The sequence below is a fragment of the Microtus ochrogaster genome, chromosome 22 (assembly GCF_000317375.1).
Source record: "Microtus ochrogaster isolate Prairie Vole_2 chromosome 22, MicOch1.0, whole genome shotgun sequence".
NCBI lineage: Eukaryota > Metazoa > Chordata > Mammalia > Rodentia > Cricetidae > Microtus > Microtus ochrogaster.
In genome coordinates this window covers 26657338-26670338 of record NC_022023.1, presented here as the reverse complement: position 1 = coordinate 26670338, position 13001 = coordinate 26657338, and the positions used below count along the sequence as shown (strand labels likewise).

General features: G+C 46.6%; 1 protein-coding gene across 1 annotated transcript in view; it reads right to left on the bottom strand.

The window, feature by feature from the left end:
- Positions 1 to 13001, bottom strand: part of Lrrk1 (leucine rich repeat kinase 1) — a 134662-nt gene that overhangs the window by 77461 nt on the left and 44200 nt on the right. Inside the window, exons 4-6 of the mRNA XM_005357787.3 lie at positions 2135 to 2306; positions 891 to 1070; positions 33 to 181 (exon numbers count right to left, since the gene is read on the bottom strand). Of these exons, the coding sequence (XP_005357844.1) occupies positions 33 to 181; positions 891 to 1070; positions 2135 to 2306 (501 nt within the window). The remainder of the gene's footprint in view (positions 1 to 32; positions 182 to 890; positions 1071 to 2134; positions 2307 to 13001) is intronic.

Sequence of the window (13001 nt, the reverse complement as noted above, 5' to 3'; positions counted from 1 at the left end):
CCCAGACCCTGCCCACAGGCCATGTCACTCACTGTTTTCCCGGGGTAGCTGCTGGGCAGAGCACTGGCTTCAATGAAATACTTCCTGAGCAGGCGCTTGCTTGGGTCAGGACTGTCCAGCAGGATGTAGGAGCAAAAGTAGGCTCCGTGGCGAAGCAGGAATATGGCAATGTCTTCGTTCCCTGATGGACAAAGCACAGAGAAGCTCAGGGAGTCCAGATGTCCCAGAGGTCATCTCTTCTTGGTGGGGCCTTGGTGCAAGAGAGCAGGCTTTGGGTTACTCCCTAGATGTGCCAATTCCTGGCAGCAAGAGCTTTTGGGACTTTGTTCTTTGAGTGCTGCCCACGAGGTCCCACTTGCCATTGTGGGTCCCTGCCACCCACTGGGGAAACTGGAAGGGACGAACAGCTATTTTGAAAAAGAAACTGAGAAGGGGACCAGGAGATGCCTAAGTCAGCGAAGTGCTTTCTGAGGGTCCAAATTTCATCTCCAGAACCCACATGAAAAAGATACTGAGCACGATAGAGTAAGATTGTAATCCTAGAAACAGGGAGGGAGAGGAGGATCCGTGGGGCTGGATAGCCGGCCATCTGAAATGACCAGGGAAGCTCTAGGCAAAAGCGTGATTCCCCTCTCTGTCCCAAAGCACGACAGCGGGGGTTGTCTTCTGGCCTTCCACACACAAGTGTGCACATATGCAGCACACACACACACTCATACACACACACACACACTCATTCTCACTCACTCTCACTCTCACACACACACAGAAACGAAGGAGTCGAAGAAGTCCTTCCACAGGCCACTGGAGTTAGTGGTGGGGGTGGAACCAGAGTGCGACACTGGAAAGTCGGACACTTTGCAGGACAGAGTTGAGCGTGGGGGACCCACCTGACTTGATGGCTGCGTAGAGGGGCAAACGCACAATGACTGGGAACTCATTCTTCCTGACAGCGTAGTTCTCGGGGTCAGCCCCATGCGTCAGCACCAGCAACTTCACAACCTCCAAGTGCCCGCGCTGGCAAGCCAGGGCCAGCATCCAGTTCAGCAGCCGCTGAGGGCTACAGGGACCTGGAGGGGTGAGAGGGCAGAGGGAAAGTGTGGCTAGATGGTACCAGTTGCTCCCTGCACTCATCTCGTCTTCCCATTGGCCAGGAAGAAAATACAGCTATTCTAGCTCTGATTGACAGCGATGCTTCTGCCAAGTGGAGAGAGCTCTTACCCTGAATTTGCATCCAACACTTCTCTATATATCATAGGCGGCTTATGCGCCAAGAGAAGCGTGAGTACCAAGGGTATGTGCTGTGTGATCCTGACGGATTAAAGATGCCTACATGGTGAATAAGGCCAGAAAGAACTCCCCAGGGTTGCTGTAGTTTTTCTAGATGCCTTCCCCTTCCCTCTGACACTAGCCCCAGGGTCACATCACGCACAGAGCTAATCATGGGAGCCCTGAAGAGAGTCATCCTTTAGCTCCTTCTTGCCTTCCGGTCTCATCTCATCCAGTCTGCTTCTTAAGTTCCTTAAAGCTCTACTGATTCCTATCCCTAAGGTCCTCCCTGCTCCAGGCACACGCGGAAACACTGGCTGGGAGGAACCACTGAGATAGATCTACCTCAATGCACATAGATACACCCACACGAGGCCACTCTGTGATTGTGACCCTGGTACAGAACAGAAACAATAGGGCCCTTGGTTTTAAAATTATGAAAAAATTCAAGGTATCAATTACAGAATATCAAACCATGCGAGGGTTCTTCTACAGCACCTAGCCTTGACATCAAAGCCCCAACGCCTAAAGATCATTCCCAGAGCCTGCCTCAACCTGTTGTTTGTTGCAGTGATGTTTTTGGCGCTTGTCCCTCATCGCTGAGCCAAAACTACAGGGGAGATATGGGAGACTAGAATACCTTGAGTTCACCAGAAACAAATTACAAATGCATCATACCACATATAGCCTTTCAGCGGAGTATCGTTTGGCCATAAAAAGGGTTAGATACTGGGTGATGAAAAGACAGTGTGTAACTTCCAATGCATATTGCTAGGTAAGAGAAACTGGTCTGAAAAGACTGCCTGAGGATGTGCTTCCAGTTGTGTTCCAGAAAAGGCGGTGGTAATTGAGCACAGCACTTTACCTGATAAGGACTCCAGCAATTCATGGACTACTTCGGTGTGTCCAAAATGCGCCGCCACCACAGCTGGGTTATCATCAGTGGGCTCCATCGGCAGCTCCACGCGCTTCTCCGTGAGCAGGAACCGGACAGTCTCCAGATCTCCGTGGGCTGCTGAGATGCTCAGCAGCTGACCCTGGTCAAAAAAACGGGACAAGGTTTGGTGAGGCCAGCTCTGTCACTTCCAACACTTCCACTCCGAGTCTCCGGCAAGACTGCGGCTCAGGCGCCCAGGGTGACAACACCCTCCCTGTGCTGACACACCACGCTTAGATCAAGGCTGTAGGAGAGTGGACAGCAACACTCAACTTCACAAGCTTAGAACACAAACAGAAACCAGTCCATCTAGAGTTCTGTATTATTACATGTGGAAACAATGATTTTAATAGACGTGGGAAGGCTTTCCAACTTATACTTGAGCATAAACCCATAGGTTGAAAATACCATGTGCAATGCATGGAGTTGACCCATTGCAGGACGCCACAGCTTAGCAACACTGCACCTGGAGTTGTGTTTGGAATGGTTGCTCTGTGTCACAGACAGAATTGCACATACCCCAGGGAAAATCCAAAATCTGGTGTGACTATTCCTGAATGCATATTATTTCCCTACCGTTACAAAGTCCAAAAATGAAGCCAGACCACTGTAAGTTGGAGAACATTCATTCAGCTTCAATAAAACTTTATTGGCAATTCCTGTTTCTTTTTACTTCCCTAATGCAGTTTAGAAACCTAGGACTGGAAAGGAGGCTCAGCAGTGAAAATCCAACTTTCTGGAGCTGGAGAGATGGCTCAGCAGTTAAGAGCACTGGCCACTCTTCCAAAGGACCCAGGTTCAATCCCTAGTACCTACATGGCAGCTTACAACTGTCTGTAAATTCAGTTCCAGGGGATCTGATACCCTCATACAGACATCCATGCAGGCAAAACACCAATGCACATAAAAAATAACATAATGAGTGTCATGAAAAAAGAAGAAAATGTGGAGTGCTCAGGCCTAAGTGAGACACACACACCACCTTCTCCGAAGCTCTGGGATACCATGGAGAGAAGGCAGAAAGACTGTAAGACCCAGAGACCAGGAGGGAGCACCGTGACACACTTCTGCACACGACACAACCATGAACTCACGGACCAACAGAGTCGTGGGAACCTGCACACGACCTGCAGGAGATGCGGCCACCAACATTCCATTGTGGATGGGGAAGGGCTCATGATACACCCACAATTCCTGGGACCTATTGGTGGTTAAAGGTTGCTGGGGGAGGAGGGGCAATCTTTCTACTTTGATACAGCCACTGGTAAGGTGCCCCGGAGCCAGAACACAACCCAACACTCATGCTCAGGTAAGCGATTAAACCCAGTGGGTGCTGAAAAAGACAAAAAGTAGGAGTGGGGCCAGAGGGGAGGAGAAGAGGTTCAGTGTGAGTAGGAGGGGGATAGGAAGGGTAATGGGGGGTAAAAAGGGCCTCAACATATTATATAGGTAAGAAATTAGCAAGAACTATTTTTTAAAGAAGAAAACCTGTCCCTGCCTATGTGAATTCCTCTTTCACAGCACTGATGTCAACCGCTTGCTCATGAAGATGGACACTGTGAACCGAGAGCCAGCGCTCAATTGCCATCTGACGATCTGTGAACCTTAGAGGGGGGAGGCACCAAGCTCCCCGAGGACTGCCTGACTGAGAAGGGCCCTCGTGGGCTCACAGGTTTGAATGCTTGGTCATTAGGGAGTGGCCCTACCTGGCAGGGATTAGGAGGGATTGCTGGAGTAGATGTGGCCCTGTTGGAGGAAGTGTGTCACTAGGGGTTTCAGAAGCCCAAATCCGTTCTGGTCAGTGTCTTACTCTTTCCCTGCTGCCTGTGGATCTGGATGTAGAATTCCTAGCTACTTCTCCAGCACCATGTCTGTCTGCATGCCACCATGCTCCCTGCCAGGATGAGAATGAGCTAAACCCCTGAAACTGTAAGTCAGCCCCAATTAGATGCTTTCTCTTATAAGAGTTTCCACGGTGATGGTGTTTCATCACATCAACAGAAACCCTGACTAAGACACCATCCCACAGGTTACTGATAGATGGATGTCAGTAATGATGGGGCTCCACACACCAGAACCCAGCGACGATGAAACAACAGCAGGATTCTTGATTGGAGTTCAAAGGAAGAAAATGATAGGGCAGACACCGGCCCCTGCCTGAGTCCCAACTTCATTCCAGCTACTCTGGCATCTAAAGCTGTGAGGTAGGCAGAATAGGAACTCACAGACCTGCGCCCACACAAAGGGGACACAGTGTGGGAGCACATTACTGAAACCTCGGGCCTTCCTACATGACTGCTTCCCATGATCTTGATTTAGCATGTTGGAGGAGGCACAAGGAAAGACCAGGTAGGAAGGAGTCAGTCCATGCTTCTGTGCACGTTTATGGAAGTCCTGTATGTGTAAGGGGCAGAGCTGACCACAGGATCCTGGGGGGCACTGCAGGCCTTCGTGAATTGACAGAGAAGTTCCTGGCAGAGATGTGTGTAAAGCAACCAACAGGACAGTTAAGAAACCAAATGTCTCCAGAAAGTATGGCAGAGCCAGGTGGGCAGGAAGGGATGGGTAGGTGGGGCACTGGAGACGCTCACCAAACTCTCAGAGAGTGTGTGCTGCACTGACTGCAATGACCGCTTCATTTGCAATGACATGCAGTTCTCAGTACAGCTATGCAAGGGGTCTGTCTCTATTTCCATGGCGGGAATGGGAACATGCAACCCTTAGGTAGGGTGTGGCATTATCAACGGAGCCACCCTGAATCTGAATGGCATGCTGTATGGCTCTGAAACACATGTTCTCTTCATTCAAGACCTCCTGGGCAGCGAGGGACTCTTGGAGGAGCAGTTGGGCTCTGGAAGTGGTGTGAGGGGACTAGAGATGGTATGTCTGACAAGCAAGCAAGAGGGGCTGGAATTACTTGCTTAAATACAACTGGAAAACAAGAATTCACCACTCCTCTGACCACGTGGGGCCCTGCAGCCCAACCATTCCTGGAAAGCACTTGCATTAACAGAGAAAAGCCACAAGAGATTGATTAACTGACCGACAGGACTAAGAGCTGTCTAGACGCCTGTCCGTCACAGGCTTAAAAACCCCATTCTCACTAGGTGATGGGTGATGTCACAACCGGCCACAGACAAGAGGGACCCAGAAGGCAGGGAAGAAAGGAGCTGCCTCTCTGGCTGGAGACAGCCTGGTGGCTCTGAAGTCTTTAAAAAATTCCATATAAAATAAAAGACCAGCAGCTTCTTTCTGCACCCTCATCTCCCTCTATAAAGGAAGGCTTCCGCATGGTTTTCCTAGGGCATGTTTATGCGCATACGCTCATAGGGAAGAAACACAAAACCAAGTGTGCTGTCCAACGAATTATTTGTGTGCGTGCACACAAGTGTGTTTGGAGGGTCTTGCTGGTGCGTGTTCGGGTGGAGGCTGGGGACTGGCTTACATCTTCCTCTACTGCGCCCCCACTTACCTTATGAGGCAAGGTCTCTCACTGAACACAGAACCTCTATTTCTGCTAGGCCGGAAGGCCAATAAGTCCCCAGGATCCACCTCCCTCTGTCCCCTCCCTCAGCACTATGGTTTCAGTCCCCTATCTCCTATGTCCCCCCACCTCACACTGCAAGGGCTTTACTGACCGAGCCTTCTCTCTAGTCTTCATCTGATTCTTTAGTACTTTTTTACCACGTGTGATATGCTACATCTACAGGGAAAGAAATCATTCTGTTTCATGAACTGCCACCAACTCCCATGTGAATGGGCCCCCAGGCAGGGGAACGGAACGTAGCACAGAAACCCCTTGTTATGGTTTGTCTAGAGAATGTCCCCAAGGGTCCTGTGCTGAGGGAAGGTTCAGCTGGTGGGGTGGCGGTGGCTAGATCCCGAGAACTCTGACCTCATCATCAGGTTAATATGCTGTTCATTACATAGCAGAGTTGACTGGTCCCTGAATAGGTGTTCCCACTTGGAGAAGAGAGGTTCCCCAGAAGACATGCCCTTGATCCACGTCTCTTGTCACTGCTCCACTGTGCCCTTCCCCACTCCTTCCTCCTCCTCTTCTGGGCTGCCCCAGGGTAAGCAGCACTGTGTCCCCCTGTGTCTTCTCTGCCATGGTGCTCTCTCTGCCTATCATACGCCTACAGGCAACAGAGTAGGCTGGCAATGGGCTGAAACCCATAAAAACACAAACCACAAAATAAACAGGCAAAAACCCTTTCCCCTTCTGAAGTTGTCTTGTTAGGGCATTTTGCCATCACACCCAAGAGTTAAGATGCTCCCACTATGTCGCCCCCCACCCCCAGTCTCTGCCCTGCCAGGAAGACTCAATACCCTGACTGCAGACACCATGAATTGATTCATTTTTGTCAGTTTGCAATTACTGCAAAATGGCATCATATTGTCCTCATTTTTAAAACCTCTTTTTTTTTTTTGTTTTGCTGTGAAATAATTCGAGATTACAGAAGTCGCGGTATAGAGCAGAGAGGACTCAACTACCCTTCACCCCGTTTATGCTGGCGGAGACGTCTTTCATAACTGTCCATGGTTTCACTACCAGTTATGCGACATCAGACGTCATGCATGAACGGTGTAGACTCATGCTACCCAGGACTTTCCTTTGCCAAGAAATCTGCCCCCTGCTCCCTCCTGGAGGCTCAGCCACTCTGCCACCCCAACTCTGCCAGCCGCTAATCTCTTACACTTCCGTCAGGCTGTGGATGAATACCCACCAGCCCATAATTGAATAGACTGATAGTAGACAGTACCCGTGGGAGGAAAGAGGTCACTGGGGGACATGCCCTTGACCGGGGTGGCCTGTCCCTGCTCCACTATGCTCCTCCCCTTCTCTCTTTTCCTCTCTTCTTCCTGACTGCCCTGAGGTAGATAGTTCTGCTTCTCCATGTCTTCTTTGCCAGGATTCTCTACCTCATCATAACAAGAAGCAAGGAGGGAAAAAGCCAGCCTGTATTGATTATGATTCTAACCGTTCTTTCCCGTTTCCGAGGAGTGCAGGAGCACAGTCTCCACTACCGCAGGTTACACACTCAAATTTTCCACATTTTGAAAAATTACAGGGGACAGAGCAGCTGGAGCAGGGGTTCTCAACCTGTGGGTCACAGCTCATGGGGCAAACCTCTGTCTCCAAAAATATCTACATTATGACTCATAACAATAGAAAATTACAGCTATAAAGTAGCAACAAAATAATTTTATGGTTGGGGGCCACTACAACATGAGGAACTAAAGAGTCATTGAATTAGGAAGGTTCAGAACCACTGTGCTAGAGTCTACAAGATAAAGTCTCACCCTGGGAAACCACTTTTGTGATTATGGCATCTCTCTTGCCAGATGAGTAGTAATTAAAATTATTCTTAAATAGAACTTCCAGAATTATATTGAGAGTAATATCCTTGCCTTGTTCCTGATCTTGCAGGAAATTGGGTGTGTGTAAGTGTGTCTGTGTGTCAATATGTGGACATGGGAATGGAGGTACCTGTGGAACCCACAAAGGAGTGCCATATGCCCTGGAGCACAGGAGGTTGTGGGCTGCCTGATGTGGGTGTTGGGAACCAAACTTTGGTCTTCTCCAAGAGCAATATAAGCTCTTACCCACTGAGCCATCTCTCCAGACCCAATTCAGCGCGTTTTAGATGTGTAAAGATTCCCATCTTTAACCCAGGGATTATTTAGAAGTATGTTGTTAACGTCTAAGTATTTGGAGATTTTCTCATTACCACTTGCTCTTGACTTCTATTTTATCCTGCTGAAGTTAGAGAACACATGATGTCTCATTCCAATTACTTTCAAGTGTGCTGAGGTTTAGCTCATGGTCCATGGCACGGTCGATCTTGACTTATGTTCTGTGGACATCGAAGAGTGTGCATTCTGTGCCGTGGGATGCAGTGCTTTGGGTGATGCCCTTTAGAACCTGTTAGTGATGGTCGCATTGAGTTCTTCTGCAACTGTGACTGCTTTCTGTTTGATTGGTCTATTGTTTGTTGAGACAACACCCAAACTCCTGCAACCATGTGGGTATAGCTTGTTCTTTCAGATAGACCATAGCTTTTGTTCCACAAATTTCATGCCTCTGCAATCCAGTGCATAAACACTGAAGATTGCGATCTTGGGGTTCCAGAACCTTGTTATTAGTTGCTAACCCTCCCCACCCATGGTAATTCTCTCTGCTCTGTAGTTCGCTTTATCTGATATTAACATGGCCACTCCTGCTTTCTTTTGCTTAATGTTTGCATGGTCTATGTTTTTCCATATAATTACTTTCAGAACACACACACATACACACATATACACATGCAAACACACACACACATACACATCATTATATTTAATCTATTTTCTGATTCTTTTTTAAAAAAAAATCCTAACTGGAACTAAGCTCGTGGACTTAAATCATTTATATTTAATATAATTCTGTAGATGTTAAAGTGTAAGTTTGCCATGTAATTTTGTTTGTTTTTGTTTACTCTATCTTCATAGTTTTTTTTTCTGTGAGCAGCTTGATTTTGAATTTCATTTTTAATAGGTTATAGTATTTTTTTAAATACAGCTTTTTGTATAGCTTTGATATTTATGTTGAGACTGTTCTTACTATGAACCCTAGCTGGCCTGGAACTCTCTATGTAGGTAATTCTGTAGATCTGCCTGCCTCTTCCTCCCAAGTGCTGAGATTAAAGGCATGCAGCTTCGTATCCAGTTATAGGTAGCACATGCTTGTTTCAGCTATTGCATTCTAGATATGTAACTTACCAGAAGATATTGTTTTTCAGTGTTTTTTAATCAGTTTTAGTGATGTATTAAAATCTTACATTTATTAGAAAATTGCTTTTTTTTTTAACTCCTTCCCCCTGTATTAAGAGCTGTATTAAGGGATGTTACCCTTTTTGCTTCCGGAGTCAAATAGAACTTAAAGACAAACTAAGGACAAAGTAGCAATCTGTTCTGTGTATCCACAAAATGTATCCACAGATGCTTTGTTCTCACTGCGTTCCTTTTCCTGTTTATCCCAACCTTCTCATTCTGCTATTGGCTGTTTTGAGCTGTTCCATTAGGGAAGCCTTCCAGACATTGGTTCTGTTTTGTTTTCCTCAATTCCAGATGTATTTATTTTCTCTTCTTTCTTGAAAGCCATTTTCCAGGTTATGGGATTGTAGGTCCACACTTTTTCTTCTTCTCTTTAGTACTTGGTGCCACTTCCTCTGGGTTCCCATGGTGTCGGATGACGTCATTCGTATTGTATCTCCCCTTAAGGCAACATCTTTCGTTGGCTGCTTCCAATACTTTTTTATTTTCACAATTGTGGTTTGAGCATGACGCGTGCGGACCACAGGTTGCTGAGTTATGTTGGGGACTCTCTAGCTTCTCCACTCTCCTTGTAGGTGGCTTCTCCACGTTGGGGGAGTTTTACGTTTCCTTAACTATACTTCAGTGTCTTTTCTTCTTGACTTTGATGACAGGAGTTGAGCTAAAATCTCTCAAGCCCCTGAGGGTTTGTTTATTTTCCATCTCTCTCTGTCCTTTGCCTCAGACCATCAGGGTAGGGATTCTTTCCTTTGTCTCCTCTGTTCTAGAGTTGAATTTGCCTGCAAAAGAAAACTTCAGCTCTTGTCTTTTAGAGGCTCTAAAATTTCTATTTAATTTGCCTTTCATTTCTCTGCTAATACTTTTGCCTGGAGACGCCTAGTGTTTACTTTTGCTTTAAGCATGCTTGTGTTTGCTCACTGGAGAGTTCTGTCTGTTTTAGATTCTTGTCAGAGCTTTCAAACATCTGACTCATTCAGTTGCTGGCATCTGCTGTTGCCTTTTTCCCACCAGTTTGCTGTTTTTCTCCTTCCAGAGCAGAGACTGTTTATTAGGTTCTGGAGATGAGTGGGAATGTATTTTAGGACTGGGATCTTATTTGAGTCTTGACCTTGGACTCTTGTTAGCTCTGGTAGGTGATTAGTGGAATGTAGTCATCACTTCCTGATGGGGTTGAAAACCAGAAAATACTCAGAGTTAGATGGTACCAGTGGGATGGGACTCCTGGTTCCTGTTGGGCAGGAAGTTCTCCTGTGCTTCCTAGGTTTCCAGTGGTCACAGTGGGGGGTTTATTACATAACCACCTAGTGTCAGTTAGCACCCCTGGTCACCACAGTCTCCTTGGATGACTGGGGCAGCTTTTTACTGTCTGGCAGGGTGAGAGAGTGGTGGATGAGGGGCTGTGGCGTGGTTGGGTGCTGCCTCTCGGCGTCCTGTCTTCTCATGCAGCCTTTGCCTGGTCCACTGACAGCTGCAACAACAGAGGCTTTCCTTGAAGTCTCTGCGCCGGTTTGGTTCTGGGTTAGCCTGGGATGTAAAAAAGGCGAAAAGGACCTTTATAAATGCAACAGCAAGTTTTTCTTGAGCTCTGAACTCACTAGCAGGTCTCTTCTCTCCAGTGTCAAAATGTTCCTTGCTGTTCATGGGATGTCCAGAGTTCTCAGTTGCATACAGTGGGGGGAATGTTGAAAAGCATACCTGTTTGATCCCCCCCCCCTTTTTTTAAAAATGCTTTCTTTTTAATTTTTTTATATGTACTAGCATTTTTCCTGCATGTGTATACCACATACCTGCATCTCTCCCCCTCCTTTCTTAGACAGGGTTTCTCTGTATAACAGCCCTGGCTGTCCTGATATGACTCTATAGGCTAGGCTGGTCTCGAACTCACAGAGATTCGCCTACCCCTGCCTCCAGAGTGCTGGGGTTAAAGGCATGCGCCACCACCGCCCTGGTTCATTCCCCCTTCTTAATAGAAGTGGACATTATTTGCTTATTTACTGAAATTAGACTGGAGAGCTTTCTAGATCGCATTGAGACATCTTCTGATGCTTTGGCTATTCTGTGCAGCATCCGATGGTCCAGGAGCACTGAGGATCACATCGCTTTATCATCCTGTGGACTGAACACGTAGGCTATCTCCCACATCCAGGTGTGGTCCTTTGTAATGTACATCACGAGCGAATTCAAATGTCATCTCAACGGTGTTCATTGTCCCCCAGTTTCTTTTCTGAGCGCAGGCTAGAATCATTTCTAACTTTTAATTAAATGGATTAAGCCTTTGCTAACCAAGGTAATGCAAACAAAGTTTTGATGAGGTGTTTCCATGGTAATATCTGACTCTTATCCCCTTTGAGCTACTGGTGTTGGGGGGTGGATATTTTGGACTTGTTTTTCAGCAAAGAGTTTGGCATATGTTCAAAAACTTCAATATCATGCATGAAAATGTCAAAATTAAACTCATTGTTTTATAGTAATCTGCTAAGAGAAAATGTTCATACTGATAGTTTCCATTTGGCATAGCTGTGCATGCTAAGAAAATAGCCTTGCAAAAAGAAAACGACGAGGTGAAAATTCCCATATAGCATTATTGGTTAGAACTTTGAAATAATACAAATATCTAGTCAAGAGGAATGGATTAAGTTTAAATTCTGTTCTCCCTACCACATGGAATATTAAGCGGCCACTGATGGTGATGTCTGCAATGAATTTACAACCCCACAGAAAATTCTCGATATAATAGAAGCAAACAAGAAGTATATGCAAACTAGTATCTGTAATTACATCACATACACAATGCATTATATATTATCAGAAATGGTAACCCCCCTCCCCAACTAGTGGGCTGGAAGAGAACGCACTGAGACAGTGAAGAGGAGTGCTTGTGTATATTAGGGATATGCTGACTTTTTCTTCCTTTTGGTTTTCTTTGCTTTTATTTTCCTAAAAAAAAAATGCTGAGTACAAGCTGTTTTTATGTTGGAAGAAAGGTTAAAATCGGTAGATAAACCTTGCGGATGGCATTTGGTTCTTTAACTGAACCCATTTAAAACCATTTACATCTGACGTGGAAGGTGAAGGCGTGATGCTGATGAACCGACTGGGAGGGAATGATGTCCACTGCGCATGTGCAAACCATGTGCTGCTGATGAAGGGACTGGAAGGGAATGACATTCACTGCGCATGTGCAGACCAAGGCATTCCCAAATACTGGAGCCCCATGAAGTCTCTGGTAATGAGAAGACAACCCACAGGCTGGGGATGCAGCTCATTCGGTCGAGCACTGGTTTAGAACGCACCAAGCATCTAACCCATCCTCAGCATTTTAAACCTCTATGCGAGTGCATGCCTGTAGCCCGGAGCTGGAGTCAGGAAAATCAGAAGTTTGGGATCAGCCTTGGCTACATAGTTAGAAGCCAGCCTGGGATGCATGAGGCTCTGTTAAAAACAAAAGTGTGTGGTGGGGTGGTTCAGTGACTTAGTGGGTAAAGGTCTGGATGCCCAGTACCCATAAGCCCAGAAGCATTGTTGCATGTTTATAACCTTAGTTCTAGAGGTGCAGAGTCAGGGAGATTCTGGAGCTTTGCTGGGCAGCCTACTCTGACTGAGATGAAAAGCTCTAGGTTTAGTGAGAGACCCAGTATCAAAAAATATGGTGGAGGGGGATGGAGAGATGGCTCAGGGGTTAAGAGGACTTGCTGCTATTGCAGGGGATCCAGGTTCAGTTGGTTCTCAACACCCACATCACGGCTCACAGCTGTCTGTAATTCCAGGGGATCCAAAGCCCTCGTCTAGCTTCCTTGAGCACTGCAGGCACATGGTGTTTCTTATATACATTGCAGGAAAATTCCATAAAGTAAAAGTAAATACATCCAAAAAAAAATAAGGTGGAGAACGATACAGAAGACATCTTGTCAGGTTCAGACTTCCACGTGCACATGCAGGCAAGTGTGTTTCCCCACCGCACAAGGCCTCCATGTGCACA